General features: G+C 40.1%; 1 protein-coding gene across 1 annotated transcript; it reads left to right on the top strand.

Annotated features, from left to right (window-relative positions):
• Positions 1 to 5914: 5914 nt before the first annotated feature.
• Positions 5915 to 6471, top strand: LOC111915122 (classical arabinogalactan protein 9-like). The gene is made up of 2 exons (XM_023910806.1): positions 5915 to 6005; positions 6098 to 6471. Exons 1-2 carry the CDS (start codon positions 5915 to 5917, stop codon positions 6469 to 6471), a joined length of 465 nt encoding a protein of 154 aa, XP_023766574.1.
• Positions 6472 to 11678: the final 5207 nt, after the last annotated feature.

Below are 11678 nucleotides of genomic sequence, written 5' to 3'. Positions count from 1 at the left end.
TATCAGTGACGAGTAGTTCAATGATGAATGGTATATGGATAGTGGCTGCTCGCGTCACATGACAGGGAGAAAGGAAGAATTGAGGTTGTTTCGGTCCCTTAAGGATGGTGGATGTGTAAATTATGGAAACAACTCTTATGGTACGATCAAAGGTTATGGAATGATAACCAATGGAGATTTCACAATTCGAAAAGTGGCATATGTTGAAGGATTACAGCACAACCTCATAAGTGTATCTCAATTGGTTGTGGGAACAGGACTGAAAGTCTCCTTTGATGATGAAGGCTCAAAAATTATTGAAAAACAATAAAAAGGAGTCTTGTTAAAATCTGAACGAAAGGGTGAAATGAACCCCCCTGAATCTCAGTCCAATTAAAGGGAAACCAGCTATATGCCTGTTGTCCAAAGCTAATTCTGATGAAAGTTGGTTATGGCACCAACGATTATCTCATCTAAACTTCAAAGACATTAATAAGTTAGTGCTTAGAGATCATGTTCGAGGCCTCCCTCTGCTCAAATTTGACAAGTAACACCTATGTGCAGCCTGTGAGAAGGGCAAACAAAGCCGAAAGAGCCATCCTACACGTACCAACACCAAGATCATTGAAGCTCTTGAACTTCTGTATATTGATTTATGTGGACCTTCGGCTATCGAAAGCATTGGTAGTAGTAAGTTCATACTTGTCATTGTCGATGAATTTTCTCGTTTCACCTGGGTTTACTTTCTTAAACATAAATGAAAAACTACTCCCAACTTGAAGATGTTCATCAAGCAAGTAGAACTGCAGCTACGAAAAGTGGTAAGAAACATCTGAAGCGACAACGGACTTGAATTCAAGAATAAAAAGTTTGAAGACTTTCTGGCCGATAAGGGAGTATCTCATAACTTCTCTGCTCCCTATACTCCACAACAGAATGGAATCGTTGAAAGAAGGAACTGTTCCCTTTGTGAAGCAGCCATAACCATGTTGAGCTTTGCTTCCCTCCCATTATACTTCTGGGCGGATGTTGTTGCAACTGCTTGTTATACTCAAAATAGATCTTTACTCAACAAGCCATTCTCAATTACTCTGTATGAGATTCTGAACAACAGAAAGCCCAACGTCAGATTCTTTCACGTGTTCGGTTCAAGGTGCTTCATTCTTAACTCTAAAGAGAACCGCAACAAGTTCGATGTTAAAGCAGATGAGGGAATCTTTCTGGGTTATTCACTCACTTCAAAGGCTTATAGGGTTTTGAATAAACACTCCAAACGTATTGAAGAGACCTATTACGTAACCTTTGATGACCTCTACATAAAGAAAGCTCAAGCAAAAGAAAGTGCCACAGGGGAAATTTTTCCTGAATCAGGACAAGTCTCGGTTCCCATTTCAAATTTGTTCGAAGAATATATGAGGTTATTTGATGAACCAGAAAAAGCTACACACTCAGAGGCGAATACAGCCGACAACAAAATCGACCATCTGAAAAAGATTATCGAAGATGCTGCGAAAGACATTGCAAGGGCTCCTACAAACTAAGCTAATGATCAACCCTCCGGAAAACCTCCAAATAACAACACAATATTCGAGGGGGAGAGCTCGTCTGTGTCTCATTCAACCGAGCAAGAGAATCCAACTTCAACCGAGGGGGAGGATCCTGAACCTAACAAGGAAACCACTTCGTCATCTGAGGGGGAGAATGAAAATCCAAATGACGAAGATGATCGATCAGAATCTAAAGTAGAGGTAAATGCAGAGTTGGATCCTACCTATGAACCTAACTACCCTCCTCTAACTAAGTGGACTAAAGATCATTCCAAATCACAAATAATAGGAGAATCATCTGAACGTGTTCTCAACAGAAAGCGAAACAAACTGCATTATTCTCTCACGTTGAATTTTGCATGTTTAATTTGTTTGTCTCCAAAATCGAACCAAAGATGGTCAATAATGCACTTGATCATGCTGATTGGGTGCAGGAAATGCAAGATGAACTCCATGAGTTTGAACGCAATCGAGTTTGGAGACTAATACCCAGTCCAAAGGATGCGTCTGTAGTACGATTGAAGTGGGTCTTTAGGAACAAGATGGATAAAGAATGCAATGTTATTAGGAATAAGGCTCGTCTGTTGGTAAAAGGATATTGTTAAGAAAAACGAATAGACTATGAGGAGACCTTCGCTCCTGTAGCTAGATTAGAATCGGTTCGAATCTTTCTAGCATATGCTGCTCATAAAAACTTCGAAGTTTTTCAAATGGATGTGAAATGTGCATTCCTCAATGGAGACCTAGAAGACATAGTGTATGTTGAGCAACCACCCGGGTTCGTAAATGAGAAATACCCTAATCATTGCTATGTATTGGATAAAGATGTGTATGGACTAAAGCAAGCGCCAAGGGCCTGGTATGAAACACTAACTCGTTTTCTAAAAATGTCTAAATTTAAGTAAGGTTTTGTTGACCCAACCTTCTTTCACAAGAAAGAAGGCAAACATCTTATTATTGTTCAAATTTATGTGGATGATATCATCTTTAGCTCTACGAATCCTAGCTTAACAGCTGAATTTCGGAAGCTGATGGAGACTAAATTTGAAATGAGCGCAATGGGTCCTATTAACTTTTTTCTTGGATTAAATATTAGACAGGGACCGGAAGGCATCTTTATTAACCAGGAAGCTTACACGAAGAATCTATTAGAAAAAATTGGAATGAAGGGTGACTCAAAGGTGAAGGTTCCTATGGCGTTTGGCACTAAGCTAACATCATTTCTGGAAAAACCTACAGTCGACATAACTCTCTATCGACATATGATTGGATCACTCATGTATCTAACTACCAGTAGACCATATATTATGTTCTCTGTTTGTTATTGTGCCAGGTTTCAAGCCAATCCAAGAGAACCTCACATGGTGGCAGTAAAGAATATTTTTCGCTATTTGAAGCGAACCTCGTCGCTCGGTCTCTGGTATCCAGCAAAGTCAGGTTTCTTTGTTCAAGCCTTTTCTGACGCTGAACTGGGTGGATGCGGTCTGGACCAAAAGACAACTGTTGGATGCCAATTTCTTGATGGAAAACTTGTTAGCTGGCAGTCAAGAAAGCAAACTTGCGTGTCCCTTTTAACAGCCGATGCTGAGTATATTGTTGGTGCCTCATGCACCTCACAAGTAATATGGATACAAAGCCAGTTAAGAGACTATGGACTAAGTATGAAGAAGATACCTATTTATTGTGACTTTGAAAGTGCAATACTAATATGTCATAATCCAATGCAACATTCAAAGACCAAGCACATTGCACTAAGATATCATTTTATCAAGGACTATGTTGAAGAGGGGAACGTAGAAGTTCATTTCGTTCGTTCATCTGATCAACTTGCTGATATATTCACTAAAGCCTTACCTGAAGCAAGCTTCAATAGAATTTTACAAGGTTTGGGATTGATGGAAGCAGAATCAGTACTGAATCTTCAAACCTCTTCCTAAAAATTAAGTTAAGTGAATAGAGCGAACACTCGGTCTATTTCTGTTCCAGATTTTTCGTAACCGAAATGAAACGAACGCTTGGTCTATTTCTGCTCCAAATTTTTCAGGAACCGAAATGAACCGATCGCTCGGTCTATTTCAGCTACGGAATTTTATGGAACAGAAATGAACTAAACGATCAACTTATTTCGCTTCATCTCTTTAAGGTTTATGTTCGGCTGTATATTTAGTTTTTTTTTTATTTTATTTATTTTCTCTTCTTTATTTTTAAGACTTTCTTATAATATTTTTTATTCTAATTTTTTTTAACGTCCAAAATCCATAAATATTTTTTTAGTTTGAAAAGAGTTTTTTGTTTTGTTTATTTTGTTTGTGTGCATGTTTCGCTTCTTTCTGTCCATTCTCTAGGTGTCGGGCATTTCAAAACTACAAAAGTTGGTGTGAGGTTGGTATAATTTTCTTATCTTGAACTAGTTAAGCGTCCCTAGAATCATGATTATGCATGTAGACTGAAGCCTCAATAACTATGAGTGAACCCTTAATGAACAGATTCTACCTATCGGTTCTTCCCAATCAGGCTGCTAAATTCACTTCCGTCCTGAGCTACCTTTCTCCTCTCAAATGAGTAAGGAGAGTTCTGCTCTGTCAATCTCATTTAGCAGAGGTACTTTCGGTTCTTTTCCCCCTCCTCTAAAAATTTCTCCATCACATATCATTTCATAAATATAAACCTTGAGACTCTCAAACATAACCACTGAGGTCTACTTGTTCAACAGACCACATTGGTCTCATAAGGACCTCTTCCAACTTTCGGTCTTATGTTAAGCATCAAAGTTCGGTTGAAGTTTAGCCACTCTCTAAAGCCTATGTTTAAAAAGAAGACTTTCAATGTTTCTTAACAAACAGTTGATCGTATTCTCACGGGAAACCATAGAAGTACTTCAAGTCTCTCTTGACTTTGAAGGAAGCGATTCGTGCCCGGGATCCTCAGCTTTATGTCATACTTGACATCACTCACCTCCCATACACTTATCGCTTTATTTCTTTTTCTTTGGCACACTAATTCACGAGAATCTTTATGATTTTCCATCACTCCTGAATGTGTTGATTATGAATTTTCAAGAAGTTGTTGATCAGATGAGAAGTTCAAACGTATTTTTGGATAAGGGCGCGTGAATTTGAAACGGCTCCTGATATCACGCCTGCTGACGTCTATCTGGGGAAACCAAACTGTCACATCCCTACTTTCCAGGTGCCTTTTTGGAGATCGTATCATCATTATAACAAGATCTTTTCTCTCTCCTGGGAACCATATATAAAGAATTTGTGACGTCCCATCTTATTACCTTCCTCAAAATTCTCTTAAGTATTACAGGCAACGTTCAACTGTTCATCTTCTTCATAAAGCTCGACAATGGCGGATTCTTCATCTATTCAGGATCAAATTGCATCGTCATCCCTGGTTTCGATCAAGCCCAACCAGAATATGATCATTCAGATGACTCCATTCTTGTATGATCATTACATGCTTCAAGTTGTGGAGTGCCTCAAGTATTCCCCTCTCGTAATCGATCTAAATCAAGTGGAATCTATTCCCATGTCACTCCTGTCTCAATTATACTCCACAGCCCATTACGACAAAGTCAAAGAGCACATCTACTTTCATATTCATACTCATAAAGCTTCGATTTCCAAAGGATGATTTTTCTCTCTTCTAGGGCTTGCAGTAGACGCCTCAGTCATCTCCCCAGACTTCATCACTACAACTCAATTGTTCAAGATGTTCTATGAGATGGGATACACTGAGGTCCTTACCACCTTCACCAAGTTCAAGAAATCATGCTTACCTCCACAGTGGAATGGCTTGCTCACCCTTCTTCACAAGGGGTTAGCTGAGCGGGTTGGTGGCTCTGATGGATCAAAAAAATGCTTCATGACGATCCTTTACAGTATCTATAGCAGAATCAATCTGGACTATGGGTCTTTAATCTGGTCCAACTTGTGTAGAGTCTGTCCTCCTCGACCAAGCATTCTAAGATTTCTTATGGTCGCTTTTGGACCATCGTCGCTCAAAGGGCAATAACCTCCCTCAATGTTCCAGTCATGAAGGGCTCTCTACTTTCCTCCATTTCATCCTTCCATACCAAAAAGATCATCGTTGCTGATCCAACCAAGTTTTTGCACAAACGCTCTATTCCAGAATCTATGTACCGGTCTGTCTCTCAGGAAAGTAAACTCATCTCTGAGTACAAATTGCTTCCTCCGACGAATCCACGACAATTAACTCAAGAGATGCAAGCTGCCTTAGACGAGGTGGAAAAACTGGCTAAACAAGGAAAGAAAGTTGTTGATAAGAAATAAGCAACCGACGATCCCTCTTCTAAACCCTCTAAGTCAAAGAAAAGAAAAGCCGACAAGGGTGATTCCTCTGCTCCTAAGAAGATCAAGAAAATGGCTCGCAGAAACCTCACTTCTTCACCTTCACATTCAGACTCGAAGGATGAACAGTCTGCAGGTGATGATGACGAAGGGCAGCATAAAGGTTCACCTAGGGGTAATATACCTCCTCGGTCTCCAACTCCCGTAGATCTTGTTAATGATTATGTTCTAACACCCCCTCCATCTACACCCAAGACAACCGTTCAGGTCACTGTTGCTCCTCCACCCCATCTTCAACACCAATAGTTTCCACTATTACTCCACCACCGCCTGTCATTTCTACTCCAATCACTACCGCCCCATTACCACCACCTATTTTCTCCAACGCAACAATTACCTCTACACCTATCATCACTTCAACCATAGATTCTTCTGTCAACGTCAACACATCTGATGTGGGGGCGAAGACTGAAGAACCTCCTAAAGTCACCACAGAGCCTCTTTCACCAAATCCTTCTAATGATTCTAATCCAGTTCTTGGAGGAGCTGATTTTGAATTTGATTCTACATACTACAGTCCCTACCAAATTCCCAATGAGGACGATGACTCTACTCTGGCAACAAAGTAGCCCATTGACAGTGTTCATGAAAAGCTTGATTGCCTGCTCGCTTCGACAACAAAGTATAATGATGTTGTTTTCAAAGCTTTCATGGATACATCCCTGAACAAATATACAGAATCCAGCGACAAATGTACTGTTGCAATCGATGATTCTACTTCTCTGTGCAAACGAGCCTCTTCTGATGTTAAAGATCTCATTCAGGACTCCAAGGTTTTTCTTGACTCCTTCAAAGGTCATGCTGATTCCAATGCTGCCAAGCTCATAGAGTCCATTGATTCGCTTTCTAACTCTCTTCAAGCGGAGCAGACCAAATTCGAAACTGTCAGGTCTGAGCTCTCTGCTGACAACAAGACTTTCTTGTCTTCCATTCACTCTCGGTTCGAAAAGCTCACTGCTGACCTTCTCATGGAAAGACAACTCAAAGATGATCTTACTCAACAGACGACAATCAATGCAGTGCAGCAAGCTGCACTTGCCAAGGCTGAACACGAAATTACTCTGTTGAATACCAAACGGGACGTTTTTCGTAGCTGTGCTGGGGATGTTCTGTCTCAGTTACATACTCTGCTTCAGGCTCACGATCCTATTCTCACGCTCACTATTCGCAATCATTTGACCTCCAAACTTCTTCCCTCTATTTAACTCTTATGCGAAATGAAGGGTGTTTTAGAGAGAATTGTTCTTCTGCAACAAAGGGGAGAAGAGCAGCCACAACCGAAGGTCAAAACCGAACCGAAGGATAATTTGGCTTCGGGTTCTGGTGTCAAAGAAAGGAAAAAGCGTGTTATTAGAGAAGATGATGAGGATGACGAAGGTCATGAAACTATTTCTGAGGTCTTGAACCGATAGAAACAGAATGAGGATATAGATGAAACTCTTCAAGCAGCTAAGGAGGTTGAGGAAAGAGAAAAGAAGAAGAAAGAAGAGGATGATGCATTAAGTTGCAAGAAGATATTATTCCCTTCCTGGACAAGAGAGACACTTATTAGGGAGGCGATAGAGTTTCCAAGCACCTACTGGCTGGAGCCTGTAACCTCCTTTGACTGTGAAAATACAAGAGACTCGCATTTCGACATGCTGATTACTTGAAAGGCATTTGTTTTTCACTGTTTTGAGCCGACAGTTGATGTTCCTTCTCCTCATCCTCAGGTCGACCGTGAACTTATAAATTTTTATCTTGAGTTCAGTCAGCCTCAGTACCTAACCTGGAGTGCTCAAAAAATTACTATAGTTAAGGTGCTGAAACCATCGTCTGCGGGGAAGTTTATCAATGTTTCTTTCAAGATAAACCGAGGTTCAAATAACTTAGTGTCTATTATCTCCCTGGCAGATCTTCCTAACTTGAATCCTCATGATTGGATTCTGCTCTTCAATATTCTGCTTACTAACGCAACAGAGTATGAACCAATCTTAGGACATATGAAAAGGATGTTGGCCTCTTATATTCATGAGGTCGTGAAGATGGATCAAGAGGTAGCGACTGTCATGAGGAAGAAACCAAGGGTGAAGCCAACTCTAAAGCCAGGAGATGTCAACAAAATGACTCTCAGTCAAATTGATCCTGCTCACCTCACATTGATGTTTACAAGAGCTAAAGGTCAAAGATTCTTGTTTGCTCTGGTGGACAAACATTTGGTCTCAGCTGATTGCCTGGAACACATCATCAATATTATTCATCGGTGCAAGGCGAATTCTGAGTCTGATAAGAAGAACTTCACAGACATGCTTTAGTGGTACATTACTTTTCGACAAACTGTAACGCCCGTAGATCCGTGCTAGTCAATTTAGAGACGATAAGCGTCAAAAATGACTTTTTGATGGAATATTATTTAGAAGGAGTAATCTTAACTAAGTTGTAGTATATGTTACAAGGATTCCGTGCATATAAAGAACGTCCAAATCTGACTTCGTATGAGGAAGTTATGATTTTTCTAAGTTTCGACTTAGCAGTACGCAGTCCGAATACTCGATTTGAGACCGAGCGGTTTTTAGCCGAAACAATCTAAACAATAATCGAAGATCTCGTTGATAGTAGTGAAACAATAAAAGATAGGCGAAAACGGACGTCGGATGAAGAAGTTATGAATTTATAACGGAGTTTTCCTGTCCCGGCCTACTAAAAATAATATAATAAACATAGAGTCAAAATTAGCCGACGGAGTCTAAATGAAAGTTGTAGATCTTGTTTTTACCTACGCTTCGATATAAAGAACGTTGAAAACGGAGTTCGTATGCGAAAGTTATGAATTTCTGAAGTTCGCGGCGCGAAACCCCAAAACTGTCAGATACCACGAAGGGCAAGCAGTTCCACGACGTGGCAAGTCTTCTGATACCTCCTGGAGTCCCTCAAACGCAACTTGCAATGATGCAAGCAGTGACGACCAAGCCCACGACGTGGCAAGGCCAAATTTTGCCCTATAAATAGATTTGAAGGCTCAGCCGTTTAGGGTTGCTATTTTCTCTCCTCTCTCTCTCTCTCTCTCTCTCCCTTTTTACCTCGATTTACGTGCACGAAATATCCCATAGCCCCGGTATCATCTCGAGTCCCGAAGCCCGAATATCCCGAGAAGAAAAGAGTTTCTGAGCCGATGCTCTACCCGCGAGGAGCCCGGTTTGTGTGAAGATCTTCCAGATCTACCGAAGAATACTCATTCTACAAGCCGTAGTGCTATCCGATCATCTTCTGATCAAGTGAGTGTATAGTTACTTTCTTCTAACACATAAATATGAAGTATTTGATTGAAATACATGTCATGTGTTTATGTACTATGGTTTATTTGATAAGTGTGGAATGGATGTTTTATATGGTTTTTAAATTAGTTAAATTGTATATGTATTTTATATCTACTAATATGTTGGGTAGAACTTCGGTAGATGAGATAGTTGGTATGTGATAAAATGATGAGGTAAATGATGAGGTATGTAAGATGATTAAAGAATAATATTGGTAGATGCACCAATTAGAGAATGTCATAATACTAGCAGATGTGCTTAAGAATAATATTGGCATATGCACCAAATGGAGAATATCATAATACTAGCAGATGTGCTTATGGGATAATCCTGGAAGATGTGCTTATAGGAAAATGTCGGCAGACGCGCCTAAAAGAGAATGTCATAAACCTGGCAGTCGCGCCTCATAGTGTATGACGTAATCCTGGCAGAGCCGCTTAAAGGATGACGTTGGTAGATGCGCCTTATGTAGCAATATATTTTATGCCAATTCCTTAGGTCAATCCTTAGGAATGAATGGATGACGGTTAGTTGAATTCTTAGGGTAAAATCCTAAGAAATAAAGAAGATAATGGGGATGGGTAATTGGGTTGATTGTTTGATGGTTGAATATAATAACTATACTATTGTGGGTCGAAAACCCTATATGCTCACCAGGCTCCCAAGCCTGACCCACTCAGTTTTCTTTGTATCACAGGTATCAATACGAAGACATATTTCACTGAGAGATTAAAAGAGATGTAAATCATTAGTGTAAATAAATGTAAGTTCTGTTTATGCTTATGTGTCTGTATCGGAACATGACATCCCGAGATTTTGTTATATAATGAAAATACATTTCTTTAAAGGAATGCTTTGATAAATTCTCATCATATTTTGTTTTGGGAACAAATTCCGCAACTGTTTTCTTTAAAAGATTACTCTGATTTTAAAAACAAAGAATAAACAAATCGGTCTTTTCTGTCCGTGAAATTGGGGATGTCACAGTTGGTATCAGAGCATTAGTTTAAGCGAACTAGGAATTTGTTGGAAATTTCTACACTTAAAATTAGAATGCTAAGTAATGATTGTGAGGATTTTGTCTAAAATATGTTAGGTAGTACACCTAAATTGACAGAAGGACTAGTTTATTTTAGGAATGATGCCTAAAATGCTTTTATGTGCTAAACGTTTTGTGTGATAGCTAAATTGATGCTATTATTTGTTCGGATCTATGGTTTTTTGCCGACCGGATCTGGAAACCTTATGTGTTTAGGATTCTAAGCATATGACTACGATATTAGAACTGGCATGTAAACGTTTCGGAGTGATAAGGATCAATTAATTATCTATCGTGATTGAGGATCTGAATTCACCATATTCGGTGTGTAGATCAAAAATGGTAAGAACCAGAAGTGGATTTGGAAATGCAAATGAAAAAAGGAATCAACCACCAGTGATTGAGCAAATACCTGTTGTAGCTGCTGCACCCGAGCCAATAACGATGGCTGGTGTACAAATGATGATTCAAACAATGTTGGATTGTCAGATGGAAGAAACGAGACGTTTGCTTAGGCAGAATCGTGAAGAACTTTCAATTCAAGTGGAAGAGCCCGAAGTGAATGGAGGCATTCAGAGGGAGGTAACTTCAGTGGGACTATTGGTCAAGCTAACCCACCATTAGTTAGACAAAACCATCAGGAGGGAGGAATTGATGGACTTGGATGCAAGTACAAACACTTTTTGACTTACAAACCATCGACCTTCACTGGGAAGGAGGATCCGATTGGAGTCATGGATTGGATTTCGGAAATGGAATTAGCCTTTATAACATGTGGTTGCAAGGGCAAGTTACAAACCATATTTGCAGTGCGTCAGTTCAGAGGTGGCATTGTTTGCTGGTGGAACACTCTGAGGAAGAACCTAAGCCCTAACGAGCCCTTGCAACTGTCCTGGACAGAGTTCTTGGTGTAATTTAAGCGCAAGTTCTGCTTGGCCCAAAACCTGCTAGAGTTGGAGAACAAATTTCTGATATTGAAGAAAGACAGCATGTCAGTGGATGAATACACTAATGCCTTCACAGACAAGATGGAGTTTTCTTTGCGCATCGTCCCCGACAAGCTGACAAAAGTCGACCGGTAGGCAAAGGGACTCCCATGGGAGTATGCGGTGCCAGTTCATCAGGCACCTACTCTAGAGGCAGCTATTTGGGCCGCCAAGTCTGTTGAGAATATGATCAAGGGGAGAACCGCTAGCAAGGTTGAACTTGGCGAGAAGAGAAAGTTGGAAGGAACTTCAGGTTCTAATGAGAAAAGAAAACTCTCGAAGTCGAGAGGAAAAGGAAGAGATGAAGTAAGGTGGTGCGATAAGTGCAAGAAGAAGCACTCGGGAAAATGTGGCGCGGATGTTACATGTTTCAAGTGTGGAAAGCATGGGCACTACGTTGATGAATTTATATTCAAAAAATAGGTGTGTTACGAATATAACGATGAGGGGCACTT

The sequence above is a fragment of the Lactuca sativa genome, chromosome 8 (genome assembly GCF_002870075.4).
Source record: "Lactuca sativa cultivar Salinas chromosome 8, Lsat_Salinas_v11, whole genome shotgun sequence".
NCBI lineage: Eukaryota > Viridiplantae > Streptophyta > Magnoliopsida > Asterales > Asteraceae > Lactuca > Lactuca sativa.
Note: the sequence above shows the minus strand (reverse complement) of the source record. Positions and strands in the feature narration are given on the sequence as shown.